This window comes from Polypterus senegalus, chromosome 13 (assembly GCF_016835505.1).
Source record: "Polypterus senegalus isolate Bchr_013 chromosome 13, ASM1683550v1, whole genome shotgun sequence".
Lineage (NCBI taxonomy): Eukaryota > Metazoa > Chordata > Cladistia > Polypteriformes > Polypteridae > Polypterus > Polypterus senegalus.
The window spans coordinates 77305473-77320994 of record NC_053166.1 but is presented as its reverse complement, the minus strand read 5'-3'; the positions used below and the strand labels follow the sequence as shown (position 1 = coordinate 77320994).

Sequence of the window (15522 nt, the reverse complement as noted above, 5' to 3'; positions counted from 1 at the left end):
ATAAAATTATTAATAACAATATGAAATATATTAATGGACTATGTCTGCAATGGTGAAATGGTTGCTATGTTTTTTCTACTATAATAAAAATTCAGTTTCTGTCATAGCAGTATCTAGAATTGACTCAGATGTCCATTTGAAACTAGATGTGACATAACAAGTGGCATCACCTGTCTCTTTGTTTTTTAGAATCTTCCAGTACATCCCCAGAGATTCTCATATCCTTTTCAGGGTACTGGAACCCCATTTCAACCTATGTGTAAATCACTTTTCTGTCACAAGGGCGGTTCTCAGGGAGTCTGTTTTATTCTTGTAATGGAAAATGTGGTGCATTGCTTTATTTTAGCTGTAAGGTGTCTGTGTGGAGAGAGAGAGAGAGAGAGAGAGAGAGAGAGAGAGAGAGAGAGAGAGAGAGAGAGAGAGAGATACAGAGGGAGAGGGGGGAGTTGCAAGATTGAGACAGAGAGCGAAGGACCAAGCAGTAAAAAGAGAGAGAGAGTCATGGAGAGCAAATAGAAACAGGGAAAAAATGCTGTTAGATGAGCTGAGGACACTGGAAGTGAGTATGGTCACAGGATTTGAAACTGAGAAGAATTTGGAATAGATGCTGCTCCTACCTGACTTTTGGTGTATGCTCTGTATTTGTGAGCTGTAATTTCTGCAGAGCTTTCTGCTATTTGAATGCCTGACTTACAGGAGAATGCAGCTCTGTTACTCTATTCTATATGGGACCAGTCTGCTGCACTGCAGCTCTCTAGCTCATACCCTGTAGTTCTGCAGCCTTCGTCTTTTTATTCCATTCAGGGATTTTTTTTCTACATTAAGAGAATATTGCTGTCAGCACAACTCAAGCTGGAACTCTGGCATTTCTGTGAGTTTTTATTTCTTCTTTTGTTAAATAAAATAAAAACTCACCTGATAATAATAAACTTCTTTTTTGGAAGATGATTGTGAGAGAATTTGCACTTTCCTAATACCAGTCAAGATACAAAATGGACTATAAATATTCTGGGAATGAAAACAATGCGTTGTGTTGATTAGTTGTGTTCACTCTGCATTATGTTAATGCCATCATCACTATTTGGAGTTTGGTACCTGTCCTGCAGCAGTACATTTTTCTTATGATCAAGGGAAATCACCAGAGTGGTTTTGGAGTTTTTCGTTATATGACTCTTTCATTCACACATACATTGCAAAAAGACTTTTTTTCCTAAGAGGTACTGCACAGTATTGCAGCTGCTTGGTTCATTCTAATTGTTCTGTACTTTTGCTCAGTTTTTTTCTGCTTATTATTATGCTAACATTATAAAAGAATTAGGTTAAACAGTTTGGCCATTGCTACCATTATATGAAATATTTTTTATTTGCTTTTTTTCTTGTTTTGTAATTTCTTATTGCTATGGGAAGCTATTTAATGATGTGACTCTTGATAATTTATTTGGAAAGGTTGTCACTGCCTGGCTGTTCTAGTTTCTGCTCACCTTGTTAAGGAGCAGTGGAAATTTTTAATGGTAAGTAGAATAAGATGTTTTTTTAAACATTTAGAGGATATGTATAAGTAGATAAAAGAAGAAATATTGTACAAATAAAAATCCTAATGTGTTATTTTTTTTAGAAATATGGAAAAGTTGAAAAGAGTAAACAGACCCATTTGCCTGTTTGAATAATTTTGAAAAGAGTAAACAGACCCATTTGCCTGTTTGAATAATTAGATATTGTGTGTTTAGGTAATACAAAAAGACGTGGTGGCAGAACACCCCTATGCTTTATTGAAATACTATAAAGTAATATTATACATTACTTAATATTTTGTCTTCTGTTCTTCAACAGAGAGACTATAAAATGCTAAGCACGATAGCTCATTCAGTCCCATGTCAGACATCTCACGACCACCTGCAGCACGCTGGCTAAGAGGATCTGATTAGAAAAAATAGAGCTCCACTGAGAGCGGCTGAAGAAAGCAAGAGATCTTCTTTTCCTTTTCTTTTCTTTTCTTTGTATTTTTTTTCGTTTATTTCCTCATTACCGATGTTAAAGGATTATTAGCTTGCTATCTGGGCATATGGCCCAGAACCACACATGCTGCAAATTCTTTCCGGACCCTCCTGGCAGGATTCCTCAGAAATACAACTTACTCCTTTGAAAGCAATATCCACAGCAGCAGAGAAACCATTCAGACCAATGAACACAATGAACGTATTGGCCAGTACCTGTGGTAGGCTAAGACTAGGGGAGAAGGTCATTTGTGTGGCTCCCCAGACTTCTAATCCATGACAAGTTTGTTTTTTTTTTTGATTCCGGCCTTCAACTTTCAAGAAATGGAAGTTTGGTTTGTTTCTTAGATTGCTGGTAATGTTGGGGGAACCAGATGGGGCGCTCTGAGGCTTGCACCTAGACATTAATTAACAAATTGATGGTTTGAGGCCTGACTTTCAACAGGATTAACTGCCTCTTTGCCAAGCCCTCAGTCCCTGTGATCAGACAGCTGGTGAGGATTTCCATTTGAATTTGATTCCAGATATATGCTTAAGACCAGAAGACCTCTCAATTTGGGTGACCATTAAGATTTTTGGATTATTTCATCACACAGTTCCACAGTTTAGCCGTACTAAGATGGGGTGTAACATGTGCGTGGTGCAGAAGCCTGAAGAGCAGTACAAGGTTATGTTTCAGGTAAGGGAACGACATAACACTGTATAATTACTGTCTTTGCCAAACCATCTGTTATGATTGTATAATAATACATCTCTGTTGAACTTAACTTTCAATGTGTTATTGAGCTTATCAGAAAGGGCCCTTCTAGTGTGAGTTTTTTTTATAATATTGGGACATGGTATAATCTGTCATGTTGTCTCAGAGTACTGTTCGCCAGGGTTTGGGCCTGTTTCTTATACATTGGTTCAGTCCTTTTCAGTTGCAGAGTTATTTGGCATTCTAGTTCCACTGCCTCAGGTGTATTAGCACAATACCAAGCCATACCTTCTGATATGTATAGCACACTGGCTGCTTCTGTCTGGCACCAAACTTTTCCATTCGTGCCAACCATGGACCTGTTTGTGCCTCTCAGTAGCTTTTGTTCTACTTAGCTTTCAACTTGCCAAGATCCATATGTAGCTATTTTTTAGAGTTTATTTAATGATCTTGTGTATAATAAGTTCCGTACTCTATTTCCAATAGTTTATAGAGTGTACACCTGTCATTTGGCCTATACTTTATAATATTTCCATGCTGGCAGTTCATGATATTATCATATATTTCTGTGCTGTCAAATGCTAAAGTCTTTTACTTACTCATCTTGTGCTGTTGTTACCAAGCTAATAATCTGTATAGGTGTTGCCTGCCAGTCTTCATTTTGACTTTTACATTGGTTGTCGTATGTGTTGATGCTCTTGGTTTTTACAGTTATGGTCACCTGACTGCCACGTTTCCCCTTTACTCGTGTTTTTTGTCATTTGCTTGTCAGATTATATTGATTTAGACATCACTGTAAATGAAACTTGCTAATTTCCGTGCTGCCAGTTTGCTTTTGGTGTTTTTTTTGCTCAGACCAATATACTGTAGTGTTTTACCTTTTTCCTTTAGTAAGGTTGCCATCTTTCCTTATTTTGTTATTTTTTAGGTTTGTGACATTTGTTTGTATTTTTAATGTTTAAAGATGTTCTTAGTTATTTGGCACTGTATTTGTAAAATTAAATTATAAAGTGTTTCTTTGCTTTTTTGTTTCCACTGATATTACTGTTTTGTTTACTTTTCTTCCACATGAGCACTTAATAAAAGGGAAAATAAGCTTCTATGCATAATAGCCATATTGGCAATAATCACCTGTTGTGTGATGATTGTACAATTTACTGTTATGCTAAGAATTGTTGCTGCAGCAAAGATGGAAAAACAGAAAAGATAGCAGTTATTGTGTACAAATGAAAGGGTGTCGCCATGTCTATGTGAAAGGATGTAATGCACTGATAATGATAGCCTTCATATAATTAATTTTAGGAATAAAGCATTTACTGAAAGGTTCAGTGGTCTCCCTGGATTTTCAGAGACGTGCCACCTTTTTCAGAATCAACCTGCCCTGATCCTCACCTGAGGGGGCAATGTTTCCATCTTGTTGTTTCATTGAGGCAGTCTGATATAACTACTGATTTGTGCCATATAAACTCATTCATCTCTTTCTTTGTTTAGCACGAATTATACTTATGACAGTTGCAATTCCTTCCTGCACTGGAATATGCCTCATTTGTATTTGTTTGTAAGGGTTATTGGTTAAAAGAATAAGCCTTGGAATTCATAGTGTATGCAGTAATTAATTTTTGCCTATGTGATTAGTATGCATGAAAGCACTCATCACAGCATACGAGCAGCCCATGTGAATCAAATCAGTATTTTGGTAAAATGATTGTGCAGGGGAGGAAGAGTGATGTGCAGCATTCTATTGACAGCTGCAGGAATTTGTGCAGCCAAGGAAGCAAGGCACAACGTCTAGCAGTCTTCATTATCTGCCCTAGAGAGAAGGGTTAATGCCTAAAATAAAAACAGAGACTTAGCATTTTTCTTAACAATCCTTTGCAGCTATGTGCCTCCTAATCCTCTGTTTTATTAGACTGGTGGTCTGAGAGCGTAGCATCTTGACAGGGTCATCAAACAAAGCACGAAGCATGTAATTGTCTGTTTCTGAGAAAGAGAGACAGGGTAGAAAGTGGGAACCACAGACTGAAAGGACAGGTATTCCTGTACAGTTTATGCTTACATCTTAGAAAGACAAAGCCTTCTCAGATTGGACAGCATTAATGGAGGAGAGTAATTGAGTGATTATGCTAATGACTTATCAAAAATTGTGAGAAGTTTCGCAGTTTATTCACTTGTCCAAACAAGAGAAAAGTGTCTGCTTTACAGAGGCTTAAATTTGCGTTGTATTCTTAGACATGAAATTGGTTTGTTTAGGAATGCAGGTCATTTAAACAAATATATCAGAACGTCATGATACCTTTTAGATGCACTGTCTATACTGTGTGTATTATCTATATTAAATACACAGAAAATTTTATTTTCTGGAAACCACTGGAGTCAGATGTAGTCTAGGAAAGTGGCTGACAACTGTTATGTTGCAGATGTAATGCTAAGTTTATAATTGATATAGTGTAGTGCAGTCTGTTCATCCATCTATTCATCCATGCATCCATTCTTTTACTAACCCTGCTTTATTCAAGATTAGGGTCATGGAACAACCAGACCCTATCATAAGCATACGAATCCATGACGGAGTATTGTCATGCATATACACGTTCCTACTCAAACTAGACCAGTTTAGAGTTGGCAGTTAACCCAGCAGAGGGAAAAATACATGACATGAAGAGAATATACAAATCTCCAAACAAACAGGCTGAAGACAATTTGAATTCATTTTAAATTAATATTACCTGTATTTTTTTAACGCTCCTTTCTGGGCTCAAGGACATGGAACAAAGCATGACAGAAATAGTTTGAAATACATAAAAAAGATATAAGCAAAGAATAGCAAAACAGAGCTATACAAAGGATTTAGTAAACAGATGCATTTTAAGTATATTTTTAAAAACTGGTAGTGACTTGACTTCTCTGTGCTTCTGAGGAAGTGCATTCCATAAGGTTGGAGCTGAAATACAGAAGGCTCTGTCACCCATTGTACTCTTCTTAGTACAAGGAATGGTAGGTAGTGGGAAGGAACATAAAGGTGTAGGAGGTCAGAGAGGTAAGGTGGAGCTTGACCATTTTAAGGCTTTGTAGGTTAACAGAAGTTTTTTTTTGTAGTGAATAACAGATTTAACTGGGAGCTTATGTAATTTCATCAAAGGTGTAGTAATATGTTCCCAGTGCTTGATGTAAGTGAAAGGAAGCAGATAAATATTAAGTAGTTGCGACCCTAAAATGGGACACCGTGAATAACAGGTACCACAAAAGATTTATGAGGATCCAGTATAACAAATCCCTGCCTGTTTGATAAAAATGACCAAAACAAATCTGGAACAGTGGCAATAATACACATTAGTGACAATAAATGCTGAAGCAGTATTGTGTGAGAGATCATGTCAAAAGTAGCAGTGAAGTCCAGTAAGGCAAGTATGCACATAGCCCCAGAGTCAGCTGTCATCAGAAGATCATTAGGCACCTTTGCCAGAGCTGTCTCTGTGCTGTGACCAAAGTGAAATCCAGACAGGAGTTGTTCAAATAGAGCATTTACTTGCATGTGAGCCTTCAGCTCGGCAGCCACAGCACATTCCGGAACTTTGGAAAGGAAGAGAAGTTGAGAAATGGGCCTGTAATTAGCTAAACCTTCTAGAGTTAGGCCAGATTTCTTTAGATAGGTCTAACAGCAGCAGTTTTCAGAACAGAAGGTACTAATCTTGAAAATTTAGAACTATTAATTATATTTTTACTAAGAGGACAAAATACAGGTAGACATTGTTTTATAAATGATGTAGGCATAAGATCCATAGGAGGTGAAGATGGTTTCATCACTTTTCTAATGAAAGTAGAATCAACGGGATGAAAAGTGGAGAAACGTGTTAAGTTGCTTATTAATAGACAATGAAGTTTGAGAAAATAATTTATAAACTTCAGGTTTAACAGCTTCCCACAGTTTGCTTTATTTAATTCCATAAAGAAATATAAGAACTTTGAACAAAGTCCAGGACTGAAGAAAGCGTCAGAGTTGGGAGTTGGGATCCCTGGGCTTTCATGGGGTGGAGATTATGACTGTACTAAGGAGAAGAATGGGCAAATTAACAATGTGTGATTTAATGGGGGCTACAGTGTCCAGGGTGGAAGATAATAAAACATCATAGTTGATAAATAGATCAGAGGTTGAAAGAATAAAGCACCCTAGGACAGGTACCACTGGAATTTTAACCATATCATCAGATGGATTTACTGATTTAACATTTCTAAATGAAATAGTAATTTAAATTTAGCCATGGGCAGAGAGAGATGAACATCAAAGAGAATAAACACCTAAATCAAAACTGGTTATATGTATAACATTCTTTTTGGCAACACAAGCTAAATCTAAAATATGATCTTGAGTGTGAGTAGGAAAATTAACTAATTGCAAGAAAGAGGTCAAACCATTCTAACAAACATAAAAAATAAGCTCTGAAAGTAGTGAATATGAATGTTAAAATTACCAAACAATATAAAAGAAAACATTATAAAGATTTGTTAGTAGCTCACATAATTCAGATAAAAATAAGGTATAGATATAATACATCAAATAAAAAACAGATGATTGTCCATATTATGTAAAAGCCAAACATTCAAATGAGGTAACATTGTGACCAGGAATTTCTTTCATTAACATTTCATTGTGTGATATAACAGCTAAGTCACCACCACATCCAGAAGAGAGTGGTTTACATATCTAGGAACAACCATGTGGAGTAGTTTGATTAAGTAACAAAAATTCATTTGGCTGCTGCCATGTCTCAATGTCCACAGAACTCTCAATGATAAAATCACTGACTTCAACCTTCTTGTTTAAAGATTGAACATTAAGCGGGGTGATTTTAATTTGGCTGAAATTTTGATTGAACAAAGGTAGATCAATCTTTTTGGCAGATGCCACCACAGGTAGCAATACTGCATCATATTTTCCTCATATCTGTTTGTATTTTGTTAATTGATGGCTCTAAATTGGCCTGGTTTGAGTTTATGTATAAATGTTTCTAGCTATAAACTATATTCTTATCCAGATTTAGTTATTGTCAGTACACTCTGTAGTAAAAAATTAATTAGTAATGTTAGTATTATACATAATTTTATTTTTCTTCTTTTTTACCAGTGTTTGGCCTTCTTTACATCCTATAATGAAGTAGCTCCTGTAAAATGTGTTAAATACATAAATTATGGCTTTGATTTTGCACCATTAGATTAAGAGAAGCATCAAATGACCAAATAGGTGCACTGGTCCAATCTTGTATCAATATGTACTTGTACTTGCCTGTGCCTTATATACAGTATAATGGAAAGACTAACTGGACATTCAGTGAATGGTTAATATATGTTTATCATGTACCTGAGTAAACTAGCAAACCTCTTTAACTTGCCCAATGGAAAGGGAAGAATATCTGCTTTAAACATATAACTTAATTTGTAGGGTAAGATAATAAAAATATAAACAAATCTTTGAAAGGACTAGCAAGTAATCATGTAGAAACTGCCAAAAGTCTTGGAGACGATATAGCTATCCTAAAGACAGGAAAGCTTAGTACCTGTTCCTTTCCCTTCTCTCTCGTACAGATTATGAAAATATTTTTCTAAGACCGCTGACAATTAAAAGGTTTAGTGTTTCAATCCCAGGTTATTTTGTGAATTAAAAATTGAAATCACGGTAAACTTTATCAAACAAAGCTGCAGTGAAGCAAACATACAGAAGCTGGTACACTAGGTTGGCTGAGCTGTAGCCGCACTTAACCCCACAAAGAGGTAAAAGTAAGCATGCTGTGGCCAGTTTGAGACATAGGGAAGCTTAAGAAATAAGGACACGGCACACCTTTAAGACCATAAACTCATTGAAGTGTTCTACACAGCATGAAAGAAATACTGTACATAGACTCATTTCTAGAATGACATACTATTTATGTCATTGTCTTTGAGTAAATGAGTGAATATTTATTTTGGTATGGAAATTATTCCATAGACTTTATGAATGATAAAATGTGCACAGTTCTACTGAAAAATACATTTGATCTTTCATATGAACTGAGTAGACGGTCTTCCCACTTAAACTATTTATTGCTTATAATACACTTGTGGGTGTTTATTAGTTTTCTACACTATACAGTACCCTCCATAATGTTTGTAACAAAGACACATTTTTCCTTGACTTGCCCCTCTGATTCATAGTTTAAAATTAGAAATCAAACAATTCAGGCGTACACATTTCAGAAACTTTAAGGGTATTTCAATACATATCTGTCAGAGCATATATAAATGACAACACCTTTTATACATAGTACCCCATTTTATTTGTTTAGGACACTTAGTGTCACAGCTTTTTGTGATTACTCAGGTGCGCTCCATTGCTTTGTTAATAAAGGCATAAGATACCTTTGGAGTCTGTATTTGCCATTGTTCAACATGATTACTAGTGCTGTGTCAGTTAAAGTCAAAGAAGCCACAATGAAGATGAAAAACAAGAAAAAACCATTAGAGGCATTGGTAAAATTTTAGGATTACATAGATCAACTGTCTCCAGTGTCATTAAGAAGAACGAATACACTGGTGAGCACAATAATCGCAAAGGGTCTGTTAGGCGAAGGAAGCCTTCCACTGCTGATGACTGAAAAATCCTCACTATAGTAAAGAAAAAGCTCCAAATTCCTGTCGAACATGTCTGAAACAGTTTTCAGGAGGCAGATGAATAAGTGTCAGAAATTTCTATTCACAGAAGACTTCATGAACAGAAATACAGACGCCACACTGCAAGATGCAGACCACTAGTTAGCCACAAAACTTAATGGCCAGATTAAATTTGTGAAAAAGTACTTAAAAGAGACTGCATAATTCTAGAAAAAGGTCTTTTGGCTGACATGACAAAAATTAACCTGTATCATAGTGATGGCAGGAGCAAACTGTGGAGATGAAAAGGAACTGCCCAACATCCAAAGCATACCACCTTGTGTAACAGACATGGTGGTAGGGGTGATATAGCTTGGGCGTGTATGGCTGCCACACATAATGGTCCACTTATCTTCACTGATGATGTAACTGCTGACGGCAGTTGCACAATGAATTCTGTATAGAAATAATTTCCTTAAATTTGACTAAATGCCTCCAATCACATTGGATGATGTTTCATCCTACAACAAAATAATGATCTCAAACACTTTCAAAACTAAAAATGGAAAATCCTTCAATGGACAAATCAGTCACTCAATTTAAATCCATCTGAGCATGGCTTCCATATTTCAGTATTTTGGTAAAAACATATCATAGGACTTATTCGGCCTTGGGTATGTTGTGGACTTTATTGTCAATTTGTTGCATTTAGTATAAATTATTTTTATGAGAAATTTGAATCCAGAAAAATCTTCTCCATTCAATTTTTGCCTGGTTTTATTGCAGTGTCTCACTGTGAATAAATCTTAGATATCTGAGAAGGCCATATCTGATAGTAAAATGACTTTCTGGTAGTACAGTACATTGTATTTATGGATTTTAAAACGATGCATTCTTAACAGGTTTTGTATGTGTGTCATTTTATTATTTTCTTACAGTGCTTCCACAAGGTTTTAGCAATATAATCTGAACATTTATGTAGCACAGGGATTGAAAGTTTTTTTTTCTAATAGTATTTTTCTAAAAATGATCAGTTTCACCTTTTTACTTTAGTTTAAATATTGTTGAATAAAAAAATGTTGACAACAAATATATTGAATTTAATCTTCAAATCATCAAAATTCAAAATTTCACTGAGGATATAGTATGTAGACATTTAACATGCAATATACATTCATAGACTAGGATCAGATATCTTCTGATGTAGGTTATATTGTAGCTCTCTATAAAAAAAAGTGTTTTTTTATTTACAGCATACAGTGAGCACAAAAGATAGCCATCCACACATTTGTACATTTTTATTACCCTTTTTACCATATCTGCAATTGTGCAGTGCTGAAACTCTTCAAAAAAGCAGTTTGTGACAAATACTATACAGTATGGGATTTCAGCAGTTCAATACAGAAATGCATATTAAGGAAGTGCTTGTGACAGTGCGGGTCGGCTCCACCCTCCCTGTTGCTCTAGGGCTGGGGTGGCCAATGTGTCGATCACGATCGACTGGTAGATCACAAAGGTAGTGCAGGTAAATCGCGTTGCATTCAAAAAAAATTTTTTTCAACGTTAGTCTTATCATATATCCTCCCTATGGCATTTGCCACTTGATTGACATACAGGGTGGCCAGTCTGAGATCTCTTTTCTTCTAACACACTGGTCATCCCACACGCAAGATCAAACTCGCGAGCTACTGCAAAACTCTGGCTGTGATCTAGTTAGCCTTCCAATTTATATCGACTAAATAAGGGATTTTAAAAAAAAATTGTTTGGGGAGTGTATGGGCTGGATGTCGAATTGGAAGAGGATTTTTTTCTCACAATGTCACAATCGAAGTGCATTCATCTGATCTGTCAATCTATCATTGGTATTCCAAAGAAGGAAAATGTGGAAATGCACTTTCGAACTGTTCATAAAAACTATGACACTGATGTCCTTCCAAAAAAGCAATCTGAGAAAGAGAAAGGAGAGGGAACATAAAATCTCAGTTAATCGGACATCCGTCATTTTTCCCTCGGCTGAATTCAAAAGCTCCTTAACTGCATTATTTGGCTGTGCTTATTTATGCGAGTCAGCCTTTTCCCAAATGACGATTATTAAATCCAAATACTGTAGTGACCATAAATGTATTGAATTGTTATTGTACCATAAAGGTTATTCAGTTATGCAAGGTATGACAACATACAGTTTATGTATGAAGTATACTCAGTATGTATATATATATATATATATATATATATATATATATATATATATATATATATTTTTAATGTAGGTAGATCATTTCAACCTGGTCATTTTAACAGTAGCTTGCAAGCCGAAAAAGTGTGTGCACCCCTGCTCTAGGAAGCCTCTTGAATATGCTACTGCTGATAGTGCACCTGAGGGAAGAGCCAGTGGATGAGGACTCAACACGCAAACACAGCAAGAGATAGATGCAAAGTGCCTTGGTGCTTTTATTAAATAATCAATTGAAGTGTCCAGATAAATAGTGAAGTGTTCAAAAGTCCATAATAAATAAATAATCCTATAAAAATGAGTTTCTCTGTGGAGGTTAAAATCTAATAAATATCCTTAAAACCAGAGGTTAAAAACACAGGCGGGAAACTGACCTTCACAATTCTTAGCCCTGGTGCCTTCCATTTAAAACTGATGTCTCTCTGTCTTACCCTGATAGGGCCTCACAGCACAGAGAGACATCGACCAACAGACGCAGACAACCTTTTATTCTGGCCTGTGTCCCTGCCGCCAATCCTAAGGCGTTCCACAGGTAGCCGCCAAGCCCTGCTCTGTCTTGCTGATCGCTGTCTCATCCGGCCGAGAGCACAACCGGAGCATATTGCCCGCTCTGGCGAACCCTCAGCTCCCCTCCTAAGCGCCAGCCACTCACTCCTTCCTGGGGCTACATTCCTGTCTGCTTGCTTCCTCCTGTCTTGCACAAACTCTCTCTCACTTGTGCCTTTTCTCTCTCCTTCCTTTAACCTTCTTTCTTTCTTCTTCCTTTCCTTTTTCTCCATTAACCTCCGTCATTTGTGTTTTCCATTCTTTTTTTGATTCATGCTGGCTTACCCTTATATGCCTCCATGGGTGAAGCACAAACCACAGAAAGCTAATGAAGCAATTGAGACACGTGCAGGTGCATCTTGCCTAAGTTACCTCACCAACCACCTGCAGCTACGTGAGCATGCACACCCACGGAGATCAAGCCTGCCATTCAATTATTTACTTAACAAAAGGCCACTAATTTTCCAGCCGTGGACCCGCTATTCCACATGCCTCCCCCCTTAAGCTTCCAGTTGCACAGGAAGGCCCAACACCTCAATTAATGCAGTGTAACAGGTGGCCCAGGTCCACAGTGTGACCCTACACTGCACTAAAATCCAATAAAAGTACTGAAACCAACCCTTTCCTGAAAACAAACCCAATTCTCTGTAGTAAAACAGGGCATTAAAAGAATAAGAACTTTAAAAGACAATAAAACAATAAATAAATAAATGTCTTCAATTCTAAAAATGTCCTCCTCAGGCTTGAGTTTGTGATTCTTTTTAAAACTGTCAGGCACCTATCCCACTTGTCGTTCCTTCATCTAGTCTTCAGGCCTCACTGCCTCACCACATCTCTTTGGTACATTATGAGCTGTAGCATGTTCAAGAGGCTCCCCAAAAGGACCCAGTAGCATGGGGCCAATCCGCACCCTCACAGTGTTCCAGAGCACATCTCTCTCTGATAATAAATAACTATATGTAAGTAATGTACCCTCAATAATCTATTCTTTCCCAGGACACAACCCAGAATGCAATAACCAGCAGCATAATACATATGTGCTCAAATACACATGCATACAAACACACACACACAGATATTCACCATTGTGAGCTCCAACCAAAAAGAAAAATAGCATACGCTAGGACTTTTTCTGCTTTCCTCCGAGTTCCTGTCTCCATGGGATGCCATTTCTATGGAAACCAGAGACACCAGGCAAGATGAATGTGCCTCTCGCCAAGAAAGCCCCCACCCCCCTCCCGAAAAATAGCAGAGCGCAGCCAGGGCTGGTCGTTTAAAAGAAGAGCTGCACATACTGAACTGCCTTTCTCTTTCTTTCTTTCTTTCTTTCTTTCTTTCTTTCTTTCTTTCTTTCTTTCTTTCTTTCTTCCCATCATAAAAAACTAATTTGTATGACCCTGCATGAATTAACACATGGTTTCTGTATTTCCTACATTTGTGTATACTTGCCTGGAATAGGATGAGGAGGGGTTACTGTAAGTAGGTTAGCAATGAGCAGCTGTTATTAGCCTACATTTCAAGTATTCTGTCTGCCACAAGCAAGTTCTCATCTAATGCCGAAGTCCCATCCAAATGTCAGAACTTGTGTGAGACAGGAGACATTGTAGCTAATAAGTGGTTGATTATTGTATAGCTGTTTAATGAATGAGCTTTTTGATCCATCATATTATATTTGTATGATTATAATCACAAAAAGACATACCTAGCAATATTACATTACAAAAGTAATGAAGCAGTAAATCTGAATACATGCAAAGGTATAAACAGAGACAACACTGCAGTTTATCCAGTATAAAAATACAAAATCTGGTCTGAAACAATCAATAAAGTGTCAGTGATATTGGAAAAGAACATCATTATTTATTGCACCTTTAGAGACAAAAACAACAAGTACCTGTCATATTATAATATGATAATAATACAGTAATTTCCTAGATAAACTGAAGAAATCTTTGATTAGATCATCTAACAGGTTGCCCATCTTAAAAAAAACATCAAATGTAATTGTATAATGTTATTATCTGAGTAGTGCCATTTATATTGGATAACAAAGTCAGAAAAGAGTATGACAGAAAAGAGCTTAGCTGATTGTTATTTTTTTTTACTTATTACTAACATGCAATAATGGCTAAACATTTTACATCTATCCCTCAAGGCAAACCCTCCAAACGCTTAAATACAGTATGGTAATCCAGGTAAAAGAACTTACTTACACTTGCTGCCATCTGCCTTTACTCATGTATTCTTGTCCCTGTGTCACCTATGAAATGTATGAAAAGATTTATTTAGTTCTTACATTTGCAGTTCTTGCAGAGGGTAAAAACAATTTTTCATGCAGGGGCAGAACTATTTATAATATAAAAATAATAATCCATGTTTAATTGAATATTTAAAATTGCAAATTTGAAATAATAAAGCTTTTTGGTTTGCCTCTGAAAATCTTGGGTGGAACAAATGACTTTCATTTGGCCATTTAGATGATTCTATGCTTTTTCATTTTCTAGATGCTGAATAAAAAAAAGACTTTCACTATATAAACAAGGAAGACTTCACAAAGGAAAACTAAGAAAACCTTAAGTGTCTGGTTGCTCTGCTGGGCACTGTTTACAGTTTTTTTTTTTTTGTTCTGTCTAATATATGTGGTCAGCTTACATGCTTTCTCCTGCACCCCAGGGTCTCCACTTTTAACTCCAAATTCCATGCAGTTTTGACCAATGTTTCTTCATCCAGACTGCTACAGCTGTACTCTTCTTTAGCTTAATTTGTCAATAAATTTCCATTTATACTATTTCATGTTTATTTTCTGAGTCTGGGGTCACCCTTTAAACTTTTGGCAATGTCTAGAAACAAGGCATCCCTGATCCCTGACTCAGGCAACATAAAGTTGGAGTTTCATCCTTCCTCCTCTCTTATCATACCTCTCCATTCCTACCTACACTCTTTGATCAGAAAATGACTTTATGTCGTCTGATTAAATCCTCTTGACTTAACTTCTAGTCAATCTATAAAAAATAAAAAAGACAAATATCTTTATGTTTTAAAGATCATTTGTTGTACCTTTATATACAGGAAAAAGTACCCTTTGTGACATGACTATAATAATTTGAAAGGTAAAGAGAATCAGTCCTTCAATCAGGTTATAGTGTGTGGCATGTATTAATGCACAAAAACAAAGTCATAAAATGTTAATTTGTATAGTTACATTAATTTTTTTAACCTAGCTAGGAGAGGAATTTCAGACACATGTAGTAACACTTATTGCAATAATACATTTTTCTTGTATTGAAGAATGGATAGATTATCAAAACTTTAAAAGCAGAAGAAAAATGAGGAAGCTATTCATTATTTTACCAAAACACAGACAATAGTGAATAGCATGTGCTTTGTAGTCGAGCATCATTTTCTAAAATTGTACATACAGAGTCAGCTTT

At 36.3% G+C, this 15522-nt stretch overlaps 1 protein-coding gene across 3 annotated transcripts in view; it reads left to right on the top strand.

Annotated features, from left to right (window-relative positions):
• The first annotated feature begins 460 nt into the window (after nt 1–460).
• LOC120542497 (PDZ domain-containing protein 4) overlaps nt 461–15522 on the top strand; it is a 131642-nt gene continuing 116580 nt past the window's right edge. The window contains exons 1-2 of one of the 3 annotated variants that reach the window (XM_039775009.1): nt 461–559; nt 1831–2673. In XM_039775009.1, the coding sequence (XP_039630943.1) occupies nt 2614–2673 (60 nt within the window). In that variant the 5' untranslated portion in view covers nt 461–559; nt 1831–2613. The other 2 variants (XM_039775008.1, XM_039775007.1) reach the window with 2 other exon arrangements.